General features: G+C 64.7%; 1 protein-coding gene across 1 annotated transcript; it reads right to left on the reverse strand.

The window, feature by feature from the left end:
• Positions 1–795: 795 nt before the first annotated feature.
• IL6R (interleukin 6 receptor) lies at positions 796–11,143 on the reverse strand. Its single transcript, XM_065420509.1, has 10 exons — positions 11,080–11,143; positions 7,473–7,712; positions 7,055–7,178; positions 6,063–6,244; positions 4,432–4,592; positions 3,447–3,591; positions 3,304–3,347; positions 2,471–2,546; positions 1,942–2,050; positions 796–1,009 (listed from the first exon to the last, which is right to left on the reverse strand). The coding sequence occupies exons 1-10, from the start codon at positions 11,141–11,143 to the stop codon at positions 796–798; spliced, it is 1,359 nt and encodes a 452-aa protein (XP_065276581.1).
• Positions 11,144–14,565: the final 3,422 nt, after the last annotated feature.

The raw sequence follows: 14,565 nt of genomic DNA on the forward strand, positions 1-14,565 counted from the left end.
GGCCCGGTGGGGAGGGCACTGGGTGAGCTCGGCCACGTCCTGCCCCCACTCTGAGCCGCTGTCCATCCCCCCCCGTCCATACAGATGGTGAGTGCCCCGCGACAGGGTCTCTCATGGCACCTCCAGCCCCGTACAATTTGGGGGGGGGGGGCAGTGGGCTGGAGCTGCAGCTCTAGCTGCCCGGTGGCAGGCCGTGAGTCATCCCCCAGTTTGGGGGCCATCGGGGGCCCCTGCCCCCTCGGACGGGGCGGCTGCAGCGCTGGCTCTGACCCTGCTGTCGGCCTGGAGTCCGGGGCGCCGCTGGTCTTCAGCCCAGCCCTGCAGCTGACTTCCCCTGGCGAGCGCCTGGCCGAGGGGCAGTGCTCTGAATGCCCGGCTCTCCCGGAACTGGGGCCCCGCCAGCCCTTGCCACCTTCTGCGGGAAGTGGGCCCATCGGACGCCCTCCACGCTGCGTCACGGGGGCGCCGGCCCCAGCCAAGGACCGTCCAAACCCTGCCACGAGGCATGCCGGGAAACACTGGCTCCGGCTGCTTGGGGGAGACCGTGGGAGAGGTGCCAGCGGGCGCGGGTCCATCTCCCAGGAAGGACAGAGAGGTTGGCTCCTTCCAGCAGAGGCCCAGGAACCACGGCTGCTGGGAGCCCGGAGCTGCCCGGCAGCGGCTCCAGCCCACCGGGGCAGAGGGAGCTATTGTTAAGGGCCAGGCTATTTATAGCCGAGCCACAAGGTCGGGCCCCTGCCTTGGCGCCTGCTGGGGTGGTCGCTGCGTCGCAGGCTGGCGAGGCTGGTTCCCCGGCTACTGGGGGACGAGGAGGTAATCCATGTTGGTGACGTCGAAGGGGCCGAAGTCCCCGCTGCCAGGGGTGCCTGGCGACGCCGGAGGGGAGAGGAGCGGGGCCTCGCTCAGCGGGGACGTGGGGCTCGGAGGAGCCAGCGGCACCAAGGGGTGCTGGACCACAGCGCTGGCCTTGCCCTGGCCCAGGGAGCCCCTCCTCCATTTCTTCTTGTACCTTGAACACAGAGCAGGTCAGGAAGGGGCAGAGATTGGGGGCTCACACCCCTCAGACACCCCGATCCCTGCTGGCAGCGGGGTTGGGACTCAGGCCTGCATTGGCAGGGTGCCCATTGCCCTGCTGGCCCCGGGACCACATCGTGGCTGCCCCAGGCCCGTGGCTCTCCCCAGGGGCAGGCAGGGGGCAAAGCCCCACTGAGTCTCCATCAGTAACAGCCTGTGAGACGAGCATTCAGGGCAGCTCTCCGTGGCACAAGGGTCAGCAGCAAATCAGTGACTGGGGGGCCACAGAGAGCGAGAAGCACCCAGCTGCTCCCATGGCAGTTCGCCCGAGCCCCCCACCGCACCGTTTGGGTGAGTCACTCGCAGCTGGAAGGGGGAGAGTCGTGCTGGGGGCAGGGCCCGGGCCCCTCGGCCCCTCTGGGTTCCCCAGCACACAGGGCTCAGGAAAGGACCCCAGTGGAGAGCCAAGCAGGAGTCCATGAGCGGGGCTGGAGGGGGCTCTCCCAGTCCTGCCAGGGGCCTCAGGGGCGTCTCTCAGCTGGAGGGAGACCAGGATCCCAGCCCCAGAGAGCTGCTGGGGCCAGCAGTGGCCACCCATATAAGGGGGCAGGGGGCCCATTCCTGTTCGCCAGAAGACCCCCGGACTGCTCTATGGAGATGGCCTCTCTTGGCCACGCAGGGGTAAGTCCGGCAGGAACTCGGCTGAGTCCAGCAGGCCAGATCCTGTCCTGCCCTGGTGCCCGGGAGTCACTCCAGAGTCACACCGGAGTAATAGATCCGACCCAGGCATGCACTGCACGGCCTGGGGCACCAGCTGAGAGTGACTGTCCCTCCCTCAGTGCTTCCCCAGGAGGCCAGCTGGTGCCATCACCCCTCGGCACCAGCCCGAGCACAGGCCCAGTGGCAGCTGGCTCGGCCGCGTCTCACCTGAGCACGATGCCAGCGAGCAGGCCGGTGCCCAGGAACAGGCTCCCTCCGGTGACCAGGAACGTGTACAGGGGCACGGTGGAGTGGTCGCCGACACCAAGACCCCCCACTGCAAACCAAGGGGACACGGGCACCATTACCAGCACGGCAAGGCCCAGCCGCCCCCCCCGCTCCCCCGCTCCCCCCTTGCTCGCTTTGCAGGGCTGGATATTTCTGCGCCACCTCCCAGCGAGGGCTTTACAAAGGCCAGAAACCTGCTGCCAGGGGCTGGGAGCCCTGGAGAATGACCGAGACCTCCTGTGGGCCGGCACAGCCAGCCTGGGGCCCACCCATCGGGCTGCCCCCTGGCTCGGTTGCCCCGGATCAGCCCGTCCTGAGGCAGCTGACCAGGGCTCTCTGTCCGGGTGCTCAGCCCATGCTGGCAGCTGGGCTCTGGATCGCCCTGCATGTCCCTGGCGTGGCAGCCCTGCCCACCCGGGAGCCCTGAGCCTGACAGACCAGCGCGGGGGGCAAGGGGGGGTCTCGTTACCATTAGCGCCCTCTGTGCCATAGAGCCCAGGGGGGCCCGTGAACGTGTCGCTGTAGAAATCATAATCCATGGGGAACTGGAGGAGAGAGATGGGGGAGAGGGGGTTAGCAACAGGGTCAAAGGGTCCCCCCAGTCCCACCCACGACACCCCCAACACACGGCATATCCCCCGTCCCCCTCCCCCATCCCCGCCTGTGACACCCCCAACACACGGCATGTCCCCCCTCCAGTTCCCCCATCCCCGCCTGTGACACCCCCAACACACGGCATGTCCCCCCTCCAGTTCCCCCATCCCCGCCTGTGACACCCCCAACACACGGCATGTCCCCCATCCCACTCCCCCATCCCCGCCGGTGACACCCCCAACACACGGCATGTCCCCCCTCCAGTTCCCCCATCCCCGCCTGTGACACCCCCAACACACGGCATGTCCCCCCTCCAGTTCCCCCATCCCCGCCTGTGACACCCCCAACACACGGCATGTCCCCCTTCCCCCTCCCCAACACACGGCATGTCCCCCATCCCACTCCCCCATCCCCGCCGGTGACACCCCCAACACACGGCATGTCCCCCGTCCCCCTCCCCACCCCCAACACACGGCATGTCCCTCGTCCCACTCCCCCGTCCCCGCCGGTGACACCCCCAACACACGGCATGTCCCCCGTCCCCCTCCCCACCCCCAACACACAGCATGTCCCCCTCCTGCTCCCCCAGGGCACAGAGCCCTTGGGTGAAGCACATACGGTGCTGAGCCCTGAGGCCTGTTCCCCCTCCCACCGGGGCCCACGGGCCCCTAGCAAACGGGCAGGCAGCCCCGGCCCCGCCTGCCTTACCTGCGAGCTGTAGGATCCTGTCTGCCACTCGAGGCCGTTGGGATCTGCAATCCAAGGACAGCAGCAGTGAGGGAACAGCCCTGGGAATCGGGGCAAGGGGGGGGCGGCACCCAGAGAACCCCTCCCCTCCCCCTCAGTCCTACCTGCCCACGGGGTGCCCACGGCCTCCTGGCTCCACTCGCTCCACGAGCCGTGGCCAAACTCCTCCAGCCCCCGCACCTGCACCCTGTGCCGTGCACCGTGCCAGGCATCATGGATCACCAGGGACGTCTCTCTTAGCTGGTCGATCTGCAAGCAACAGGCATAATTAAACCATGGGCACCAGCACTGGCACAGCCCCTCACCTCCTCCCCAGCTGGGACAGCCCGGGTCCCTGTGACCCAGGAACCTCGTGATGCCAACTAGCAGAGGGCACCGGGGGTGCAGAGTTTTACAGGGATCCCCTGAGTCCGTTGTCTAGGATAATTCACTGATGAGGAGCAGGGGAGGTCTCTGCTGGGCGTCCGGATCCTCTGGGAGGAGGTGGGTCCCTTGACCGGGAGGTCTGGGAGTTAAGCAGGTCACCAGGTGGTGAACATCTTCCCTTCGGGCAGGCAGGAGATGCTAACGGAGCTCACAGACTCCATAGGAGCAACCCCGCAGCCGGCGGGGGTCAGTTTGTGACTAAGGCTCAAAGGACTGTCCGGATCTCTCTGGGCTTGCAAGGGGCACCCAGGCTCGCTGAAGGAATGGAAGAGCCCAGCCTTGCCTGGCTGCGGTACGCTGGGAGGATCGGGGGCAGCTTTCACTCCTGGCCCGTACTAACGTCCCGTTAGCAACGTTCAGGCTCAGTCTAGGATGTGTGTTATGATGCTAGCGAGGTGCCTCTGAACCCGGGGTACCCCCGGGAAGCATCACAGCCCCCTCTTCCTTTCTAGCCCAGCACCCTCCCAGTCCACAGGGAAACGCGATGCACCGGGCCCTTCTCCCCACGCTGTAGCTCTGGGGGCAGGGGCCCAGGCACGGGAGTTGGGGGGCAGGGGCTGCGGCAGAGGGAGTCCATCCTGCCCAGCAGCTGCAGGGTGGGGCATGCGTGGAGCTGGCCTGGCAGGGGCGGGGAGCCCAGGGCGATGGGGGCGGGGTGCTCACCTCCGTGTAGCTCTGGGAGCGCTCAGCCCGGTACCGGACCTGGAAGTGCAGCCGGTAGAACCTGGGGTCCCAGGAGGGCGGATACGTCCAGTTCACACGCAGTTTCTGGGGCGCGCTCTCCACCGGGTCCACCAGCACATTCACTGGGGGGTCCGGCTTCACTGTCAGGAGAGGGGGGGGTGTCACGTTATTGACTTGAACTGGGACCGTATAGAACATGGTTGCAACCAAGGTCCTGTAGTGGCACCAAATCTTGCATGAGGGGGTCAGATAGGGTGTCTAAGACAAGATTATGGTTGGCTGGTTATGATTATGCTGTCTATATGTGTGTATCATTTCTGTAGTTGAAGTTATGAATATTGGCTCTATACGGTCTGTGTTTCAAACTTGGGCTCTGCTTCTGGGTAACACTCCAGACAAGTTGGTGTTAGCTCTGCCTAGCCTGCTTGATGGCCCATTAAGGACCATCAGCTATACAATTGACCCATTGAGAGAAGGCAAATATGCCTTGAGACTCAGCAAAGTATGCAGGGACTGGCCCATGTGACTCCAGATTCCATTTTGCTGTAATTTTCCACAGTAAGGACAAAGAGAACAGGAGTACTTGTGGCACCATCTTGCATCCGAAGAAGTGGGTTGTAGCCCACGAAAGCTTATGCTCTAATAAATTTGTTAGTCTCTAAGGTGCCACAAGTACTCCTGTTCTTTTTGCGGATACAGACTAACACGGCTGCTACTCTGAAACCTGTCATTATGTAAGGACAAAGAGGTGTTCTTACACCTGGAAAAGACTAAAAGGCTGATGCCTCATCTCCATCTTGTCTTCAGTCCTGCTTCATACCTCTGGAGGAACTTTGCTACAAACTGAAGCTCTGAACAAAGGACTGAATGACCCATCCCAGCTGGGGATGTTCCAGAGACTTGATTTGAACCTGCAGTTTATTTCATCCCTGCTACAAGCCTGAACCAAGACTTTGCCATTACTGTATAGAATTGATTCCATTTGACCAATTCTTGCTCTCATCTAGATCTTTTACCTTTTATGAATAAACCTTTAGATTTTAGATTCTAAAGGATTGGCAACAGTGTGATTTGTGGGTAAGATCTGAGTTGTATATTGACCTGGGTCTGGGGCTTGGTCCTTTGGGATCGGGGGAACCTTTTTTCTTTTACTGGGGTGTTGGTTTTCATAACCGTTCGTCCCCATAACGAGTGGCCCTGGTGGTGATACTGGGAAACTGGAGTATCTTAGGGAATTGCTTGCGTGACTTGTGGTTAGCCAGTGGGGTGAAACCAAAGTCCTCTTTGTCTGGCTGGTTTGGTGCCTTAGAGGTGGAGAAACCCCAGCCTTGGGCTGTAACTGCCCTGTTTTGAGCAATTTGTCCTGAATTGGCACTCTCCGTTGTGTCCTGCCAGAACCAGCATCGTCACAGGGGGTTGCCATGGCAGATGGGCCAGAGATGGGGGAGCTCAGGCTCTGCAGACTCAGCCAGCGCCAGCACCCAGCAGCCCCATGGGGAGAGAGACCTGGCTGGAAAACGGGGAGGGCAGCAGGCAAAGCTCCGGGGAGGGGCAGTGGGGTAGGCGTGGGGAGAAGGGGGGCAGCAGGAGGGGCAGGGGGTCATACATACAGACGCGGTTGGCCGAGATGACCTGGTCCTTGCTGACCGCACTCCCCGCCCCGTTGCTGATGCACATGGACACCAGCAGGAAGGTGTCGTCCTCGCTGGGCGGCACCGTGACCCTGCACGTGAATTTCTCCACCTTGGGGAAGTAGCGGCAGCGCTGCTCTGTGGCGTTCTCCCCCGTGAGCCTGCCAGGGAGGGAATACGGCTCAGGGCCAGGCGCAGCACCCAGCCAGCGGGCCCTGCCACCGCCCCCCACCCACGTCCCCAGGTCGGGAACACCCCAGGGCCCGGCGGAGCTACCGACATCAGCTCAAAGTCACAGCAGGGTCTGCCCCAGCCTGCAACATGCGACAGCAGCCTCCCGCCCCGCTCGGGCATCTCCCCTGGCCAAGGGCTCCCTGCACACCGTGCTGCACTGCAGCCACTCTGGGGTGGAACGGAGCAGCCGCAGGGCCACGCTTTCGAACAGGAAGAGGAGAAGGACTCTGTATGGAACTGAAAGTAGGGAGGGTGTGGGCATGTGGGGATGGGGGGAGGATGCCTGGGAGAAGGCGCACGGCTCTTTCCTGAGCAGGCACGGTCAAGCCCTCGGCGTCGGGTCTGATCTGAAGGCCAGCAGCACTCCTCCCCCCCAGGGCTTGGCACTGCCGGACAAGGGAGAGAGTCCCCGAGGGACCCCCACATCCAACCCTGCCATGGCATCCCCCCATCCAGCACCCGGCAAGGGGGGAGGGCGATTTGGTGCCAGGATACCAGGCCCCAGCTCTGCTCGCGGAGAGCCAGCCGCTGGGGGGGGGACCCTGCCGGGCATCGACAGCCCAGCCATGCTGGCTACGCCTACACCAACTCCTGCCCTGGCCTCACTCTCATGCCCAGCTGGCTCCATGGCTAACAGCTAACTCCAGGGCTGGGTCCCAGGTGGGGTTACCCCCACGTGCTCCTCGAGGGCCTCAGGGTCAGCCCCAACCGCGGCTCAGCTCCCCCAGGCCTCTCACCACCTCTTCACCCACAGCACAGCCCTGGTCCGGGGCGACGGCCTCCGCTGCGGCTGCCACTCGCACAGGATGTCCTTGACGTGGCTCCTCCGGTAGCAGGAGAAGCCGGGCGGCTCCGGGGGCTCTGGAGTCAGACACAGCTGCGGTGAGGGGAGCCCCCGGTCTGTGAGCAGCGATTCGTGGCTGCAGAGCTGGGCAAGGGGCGGAAGGGGAGCCAGCCACGCCAGCCAGGCACGTCCCGCCCCACGCCAGGTCCCGCGTTACACCGCTCGCCCGACCCTGCAGGATGAGCCTGCTGGCCTGGACGCTGCTGCAGCATCCCGCAGGCACGGGGGGACCCCCCAGGCCAGGCGCCCATGGATCTGGACATTCCCCACCAGACCCTGCCACGGGCATCCCCGCCCCAAGCCAGACTCACCTTCCACCAGCAGCCGCAGTGAGCGCACCAGGCAGCCGCCCACATAGCAGCTGTATCGGCCCGAGTCGTCGTGCTGCAGCAGGCGTAGCAGCAGGCTGGCCCCCAGCACCGCGCGTGCCGAACTCACGGCCTGGTTCTCCAGCTTCCAGCTGACGGGGCCACTTGCCTCCGGCTGCCACTGCAGGCAGGGCAGGGTGACGTTTGCTCCCACGGTGCTCAGCACCGTGTCAGGCGGGAGGGCTGCAGGAGGGGAAGGGCCATTAATGCAGAGGGAAGGGAGTGCAGTCTAGAGGTTAGAGCTGGGGGGGCCAGGACTCCTGGGTTCCATGCCCAGCTGAGCCACTACTCACTGTATGACCCTAGGCAAATACCCTTGTTGTGCCTCAGTTTCCCCTTCTGTTCCATGGGGATTGCCACCTTCCCTGGGTGCCACAAGCTGACCAGGTTATGAGGTCACAGGAGATGACTCTCGCTGGCTGCTGTGTGCCATGGTGGTGCTGACCCTCCATCTCCCCACCAGGCTGGAGGGCAGAGGCTCCCGCTCCCAGGGGCCCCCTTCCCGGCTCCTAGGAAACACTGCCCAGGGGCTCCCTGCCGGAGGAGACAACCAACCTGTGTCAATATTTGCTGGAGAGGACAAGCCTGAATGAGCATCGGCCTGGCTGAGCTCTCGCTTCCTCACCCACCTCTTTCCAAGTCACTGCACCGGGCCCCATCACGATCAGATCCCCCCTTCCCAGCCCCAGAGCCCTCAGCCCGGCCAGCCATGCCCCAGCCTGGGCCCTTAACGGGGCCGCGGGCTCCTCATTTCCCTGGCAAGCTGGGGGCCCAGCAGCAAGGAGGGGGAGGGGTGTCCAGGGCTCCAGCGTACACAGCAATCCCATGGGACCCAGGGCCCAGGCTGCTGGCCTCAAAGGGTTAATCCTCAAGGCCACCCCTGGGACAGTCACCACCGGCACCGGGATGGGGCCAGAGCTGGGTTTGGCTCAGTTGGATCATGGCTGGGCCAGGCGGTTTGTAACGGTCAGAGGCGGACAGCTCCCGCCCTGTCCCCCTCCCTTACATGCCCCCCCCCCCCCCCCCACAGCCGGGTTCACAGGAGCTGGGATTTTTGCAAACCCACAAATGTCAATAGCGAAAGCAAACACTCCGGTTTCCCGGCGCCCGGTGCCCGCGCAGCCCTGCCGGGAACAGCCAGTTCTACCCGAACCCACTTACGCAACCGTCCGGCTCAGCACAGAGAACTCTCAGCTGCCTGCTAATCCCAGGGGGCCGGGCACCTGCGCCACAGGGACCAGCCCCCCATGCATGGGGCTGCGAGCCAGGAGAGCTGGGGTCGAATCCGGGCTGAGCCTTGGGCAGCAACCCCCCTACCCCCCATAAACTGGGGGTAATAGGGCACCCCTGGCAGGGGGAGGGGGGCACCTTTCCACTGAAGGGACCAGGCACTGGGCTGGGACCCAGGAGAGCTGGGTTCTCTTCCCAGCTCTGTCACAGGCTCCCTTGGGGCAGCTCCGGCACCTCCCTGGCCCTCAGCTCCCCGAAGATCCAACCGGGGGAACCGTCCTGCCTCCCTCGGCCCCTTAGGCGAAGCTTCTGGGGCAGGAGCCGTCTCTGTGCAGTGCCTGGCTCAAGGACCCTGCACGGGCGCCTCTAAGCCAGGCCCTCAAACGCCCCCGGCACAGGCACGCTGGTGCCCAGGGTCCGTGGGGCAGAGTTCCTGGGCCCTGGAGGCCACGACTGGGCAGTTCCAGACCTGCCCTTCTCCCCCTGTCTGGGACCCCTGGGCTGGGGTCCTGACCCCGCCGGGTGGTTTAACCCTTACATCACCGAGGGGCTCCCTGGGTATAAATAACCAGTGACAATGCGAGGGCTGAAGGCTCAGGGGAGACGCACATGGCGGCAGGCAGCTCAGAGACCAGCCAAACCCAGCGCCGGGGGCTGGGCAGCTCCACACCGCCTGGCCTGCACCCGAGGGACCCACTCCCCACTTGCCCAGCAGCAGCAACTCAGCCCTTGGCTATCGGCACACAGGAGGCCTGGGCACTTCCCCATTGCGCTGGGAAGTTTCATTTCCTCCCTGGGGAGAGCAGTGGGGGGCTGGGAGCCAGGACGCCTGGGTTCGTTTCTTGGCTCTCCCCAGAGTCAGCAGCTCATTGGTCTTTGTGTGGCAAGATCCCACTACTGCCACCGGGGTCTCCGCTGCCCCGGCACGGTCCCCGGGTGGCCACGGCCAGACACCAGAGCAGGGACGCTTGGAGGCTGCAGGCAGGAGGACCCCAGACTCCAGGCACAGATGTGGGGCAGTTGGGAGCCCCACTCATGAGCCTCTGCGCTGGCCCGACCAGCCGACGGGGGCAGTGGGGTGGCGCCAGGTCATGTAGGCTGGCCCAAAGTTACCCTCCTACAAGTGCAGAGTTCGTTGCACCCCCCCAGAGCCCCCGTCTGGCCCCCTGGGGGGAGGGGTCTGTGCCGGCTTTGGGGAGGGCAGGAGGAGAGCGGCAGCAGCCTCTGCCCACATCCCCCTGCCCAGGCTGCAGTGGGCCCCACACCAGTTCCTCTGGTGCCTGCTGGTGACAAGGGCCCAGGTGCCCCCTTTGCAGCTCGGGGTCCCCCCCACTGCCCAATCCTGGCCCGGGGCAGGGTGCTCCCTGTGCCGCGCTCCCCACCCCTGGCAGCTGCCCGAGCGACTGGGATGGGGGCTCAGAGCACACGGGGCGCTCACTGGCTGCCATCCCCCCCGCGGACCAGCTCTTCCCCTAGAGCGCCCCTGGCACTGGGCAAGGGAGGGGGGCAGCCCCCAGGCAACACCAGCTGGGAGCCCTGGAGTTAAGGTCCTCTCCCCAGCTCGGCTCAGCCCAGGGACATCCTGCCAGGAAGGGGAGCAGGAGCCGGCCCGCGTGGGGAGCCCCCGGTGGGGCCCCACCGTTCAGGGGACAGAGGATGAGGTTGGGGGGGGGGGGTGTCCCAGCAGAAGTACGCCGGGGGGAGGGGCAACGCTCACCCCCGAGTCACTGGGAGCGGGGCGGGGGGGGGGGGGGGGAGAACCAGGAGTAAATAAATCTCAGCCCCGACTGAAAACACCGCGCGGCGCGGCCATTCCCCAACCCCGGGGAGCGCGGGCAGAACCCAGGAGTCCTCACCCTCCCTCCCCCCGGAGCCGGGAACGGAACCCAGGAGTCCTGGCTCCCAGCCCCCTCTCTGACCCACCAGACCCCCCTCCCCTCCCCGAGCCCAGAACAGAACCCAGGAGTCTTCCCCCCCGTCTCTCCCTCCCTCCCTCCCTCAGACGGGAACGGAACCCAGGAGTCCTGGCTTCTACCCCCACTCCCCTACCCAAGCCCGGGAGAGAACCCAGGAGTCCTGGCTCCCAGCCCCACCTCTAACCCAGCAGACCCCACTCCCCTCCCGGAGCCCGGGAGAGAACCCAGGAGTCCTGGCTCCCAGCCCCACCATCTGTGCAATGTCCCCGGGGCGAAAGAGACCCCCGCCTGCCCGCGGCTGCCCGGAGCCCCGATCTCCCCCCGATCTCCGGCTCCAGGCAGCCCCGCCGGGAGCGCCGCCCGCAGCCCCGCCGGGAGCGCCGCCCCCCGGGCCCCGCACCCACCTGGCCGCGGGCAGGGACCCGCCGCGGCGGCCAGCAGCAGCCCGGCGGCCCGCAGCGCCCACATCCTCCTGCGCCCCGGGGGCTGCCGGCGTCCGCCCCGCAGCGCGCATCGCTCTGCCTCGGGCTCCGCCAGCCCGTGCGCGGGGCGCGGCTCCCGGGGCTTCCCCCGGCACGTGGCGGGCGGGGGGCGCGGCTGGCAGCAGAGAACATTTGAGGAACTGGGGGAGGGGGGGGCTGCGATTGTGAAAGGGCCGATTGAGCAACGGGGGGGCGGAGCACGTGGGAGGGTGGGGGGCACCTGCGGAGACGCCCCCCCCGCGACTCCCACCCCCAGGAGCTCCGCTCCCCCCTCCCCTCCCAGGTGCAGGCTGACGTGGTGTCAAGGGGAGGGGGCTGGGAGCCAGGACTCCTGGGTTCCACGCGGGGCTCGTGGGGTCCCGTGGTTAGGGTTGGGAGCCAGGACTCCTAGGTTCTATGGGCCTCTGGGGGGGGGGGGGCGAGTGGGGTAACAGGCAGCCCCCTCTCCTAGGGCCTGCTCGAAAGAGTTTGGATCAGATGCCCCCAGAAGGGGGGAGCTGTGTGTGACGGGGGGATCCAGCTGCTTGGCCCTGTCTGTGCCTTGGTACCCTGCCCCCCCAGTCCAGCACTGGTATCTCTGAAGGGGGGGGGGAGCATGGGTCAGTGCTTGCTTGGAGCCAGAGCAGCCCTTGGCACTGGGGAGACCCAGCTTATGCCCCTGCTGTGGGTACGGTCAGGGCTGGGAGGGGGCGGCTGTTTGTGTACCAGCCTCGTTAATCAGTGACAGCACCAGGGGACATTAACGCAGGCAGAGGCCTGGCCTGCCCCCGGTTCAAGGTGAGCCCCCCTCCTGCCCCAGCTGTGGCCTGTTAACCCCCTCCTGACTGGGGCAGTGCCCCTGCCCCGCTCCCACAGGGGTAAGACTCTGCCCCAGGTCACTCCTGATTTCCAGCGGCAGGCAGGAGAGAGGAATGGGGGCCCCGCGCCAGCAGCCTGGGGCCAGGGTGCATGTTACAGGACAGAGTCAGAGAAGAGTCCATCACAACGGCTGTATGTCCCGGGCCCCCAGCCCCACACTAAACCCACCCACCAACCGGGACTAGGTACGCCAGGAGCCTAGACTAGCGTATGCCAGAGAGCGGGAGGCCCCGGAAATGAGACATCCCGATAATCCTGCCAGGGACCTGCACCTCCAGGCTGCAGAGGAAGGCGAAACCCCCCAAGGGCCCTGCCAGCCGTACCTGGGTGGCAATTCCTCCCCTCCCCACCCCACCTCACCCGTGGCCTTCAGTGAGCCCCTGAGCACGTGAGCAGGAACCAGCCAAGCTCCGTGCCTGGCCCTGCCCATCCTGGCCAGCCCCGCTGCTTCCGAGTGAGGAAATACCCTCCCACACAATACGGGGGGGGGTCCCTCGAGCTCATGGGCCGACTCCTCAGCTGGTGTAAAGCAGCCATGCAGCGCGGGGGCCGTACAGCAGCCGAGCACTGGGCCCCAGGGGCGTAGAGAAGCTAGGCCCAGTCCCTTGGGCCAGCTCAGGCTAAACCATGGTCATGGGAACTTGCCCTGCTCCTGCATGCGACCGGCTCAGCCCCTGCTGGGGTGGGGTGGGGGGGATACTCTCCACGTCTCCTGCGCCTGTCCAAGGCAGCACCGTTTATCTGCCACCCACAAAGCAGGAAGAATTTGGAATTTAAAATAAAGGGCATGAAATCCTGACCTCAGAGCGCCAGGCAGGCGACACGCTGCCCGTGCAGCCGAGAGGTGGGTGCTCTAAGTGCCCGGGGGGCTAGCCTGCGTCTCTAGGGAAAGAGGCGCAAAGCTGACCCGAAAGGCCAGCTGGGGCTCGAATGGGGCAGCTCAGAGCAGGCGGACAGGGGATTCTCCTGGGCAGTGAAGGGCTCAGGTTTGGGGGAACTTTTGCTCGTTAAACAAAACCTGAAGTTTGGGGGCTAGAACTGAGCTCACAGGTTCCCCCAGTAACACAGAGTTAAAATCCAGAGCCTGCCCCTCAAGGGAGCTGCTGGATAAATGCCCCAGGCTGAGCCCCACACCCAGCTCTGCCACGGACCCCCCCCCCACCTGACTCTGGGGGCGTCATGCTCTCCAGCTCAGGCCCTGGCTGCAGAACAGAGAGGACAATCCTGCCTTGGGCTGTCTACGGAGAACAGAAACCTGAGCTGGGCTAATGGGGGGCGGGGACGGAGGCTCCACACCCCTTGCTCCTGATACAAACAGGGCCCTTGGATTCCACACACACAGACTCAAGCCCTCGCCCCAGCATCACAAAAAACAAGTCGTTTCTACGCCGTGCAGATGCCATGACACTCTTGAAAATACCAGTGTAACTGATGCCTGCCTGAGTTTACAGAGAGCCTAAAACAGCAGCTCCACAAGGTGTGAATTGACCCTCCCTCAGGCCCCGTTTGTGTGTGCGAGCGACATTTGGCATTTCCCACATACCCCAGAATTCAACTTGCCAGCTGCCAGCGGGAGCTCGCACGGCAGAGCCCGGCGCGCGGGCAGGTGACGGCCTTACGCGGAGACGCAACAAACGGCCTGGTCCTGTATCTGCAGAGCACCCAGGGCCGGGGATGTGAGGAGTCGGGGGCAAGCAGCAGCCCTCAGACACGGGCGGGGCCTTGGCCCCCTCCCCTTTCACGCTCAGAAAACAGGCTACGTGAGACGATCTCAGAAAGAGACGTTTTTATAAAAGGCTATTTTTTTTTCTCTCTTTATACCATAAAATGATACAATTCTGCAAGTATAGAAATGTGTAATAAATTATACGGACTGCTCCTCGGGCCCGGCCCAACGCCACCTCCCCCCCCCCCCCGAACAAACAGAAAGAACCAAAAATAGATACTCTAAGCACAGGAGCACCCAGCCAGCTCCCACACAGACAGTTCCTCTTTGGTATAAAAGTCAGACTCCGGGGGCTGCTCCAGCCCTCACCCCTTCCCAGAAGGGCTTAACACAACCACAGCAATGCCCGAGGATACTTCGACCTTCCAGAACCCAGCCCCCCTAGGGACTCTAGCACTTCACAGAGGGGAGGGAAACCGAGGCACAGAGCCCATCACAGCTGGGAATAGAACCCAGGAGTCCTGGCTCCCAGACCCCCCTCCCCCGTTCTAAGCACGTGGGTAGAGCTCTGTAGTCACCCCCAGCAGCCAGGAGCTGTAACCCTTGGGGGTGCCCTGTGACACCTCCCCCCCACCCGAACCTGCCCCTGGCTTGCAAGGCCCCTCACCTTCAAAGGCAGAATGGGATGGGGGGCGTGAACACTGGGTCCTTCCTCCCCCCCATCGTATTTGGCACCCTGCACAGACAGATCAAGGGGAGGGAGGCGGGTGGATCAGGAGGCATCCCCTGCACAAACTGGCCTGGGCCCATTGGGCCCCCTCCCCAGGGGGCTTTTTCACCCCTCTGCCTCCAGCTGATCCCCACCCTAGGGGCCCCGGGATCTT

The sequence above is a fragment of the Emys orbicularis genome, chromosome 20 (assembly GCF_028017835.1).
Source record: "Emys orbicularis isolate rEmyOrb1 chromosome 20, rEmyOrb1.hap1, whole genome shotgun sequence".
NCBI lineage: Eukaryota > Metazoa > Chordata > Testudines > Emydidae > Emys > Emys orbicularis.

Coding starts and splice junctions, on each gene's coding strand:
- IL6R (XM_065420509.1), bottom strand. CDS start 11,143: ATGTGGGCGCTGCGGGCCGCCGGGCTGCTGCTGGCCGCCGCGGCGGGT. Junction 2,547..3,303: donor CAGGATCCTACAGCTCGCAG/GTAAGGCAGGCG, acceptor TCTCTCCTCCAG/TTCCCCATGGATTATGATTT. Junction 2,051..2,470: donor TGGCACAGAGGGCGCTAATG/GTAACGAGACCC, acceptor CTTGGTTTGCAG/TGGGGGGTCTTGGTGTCGGC.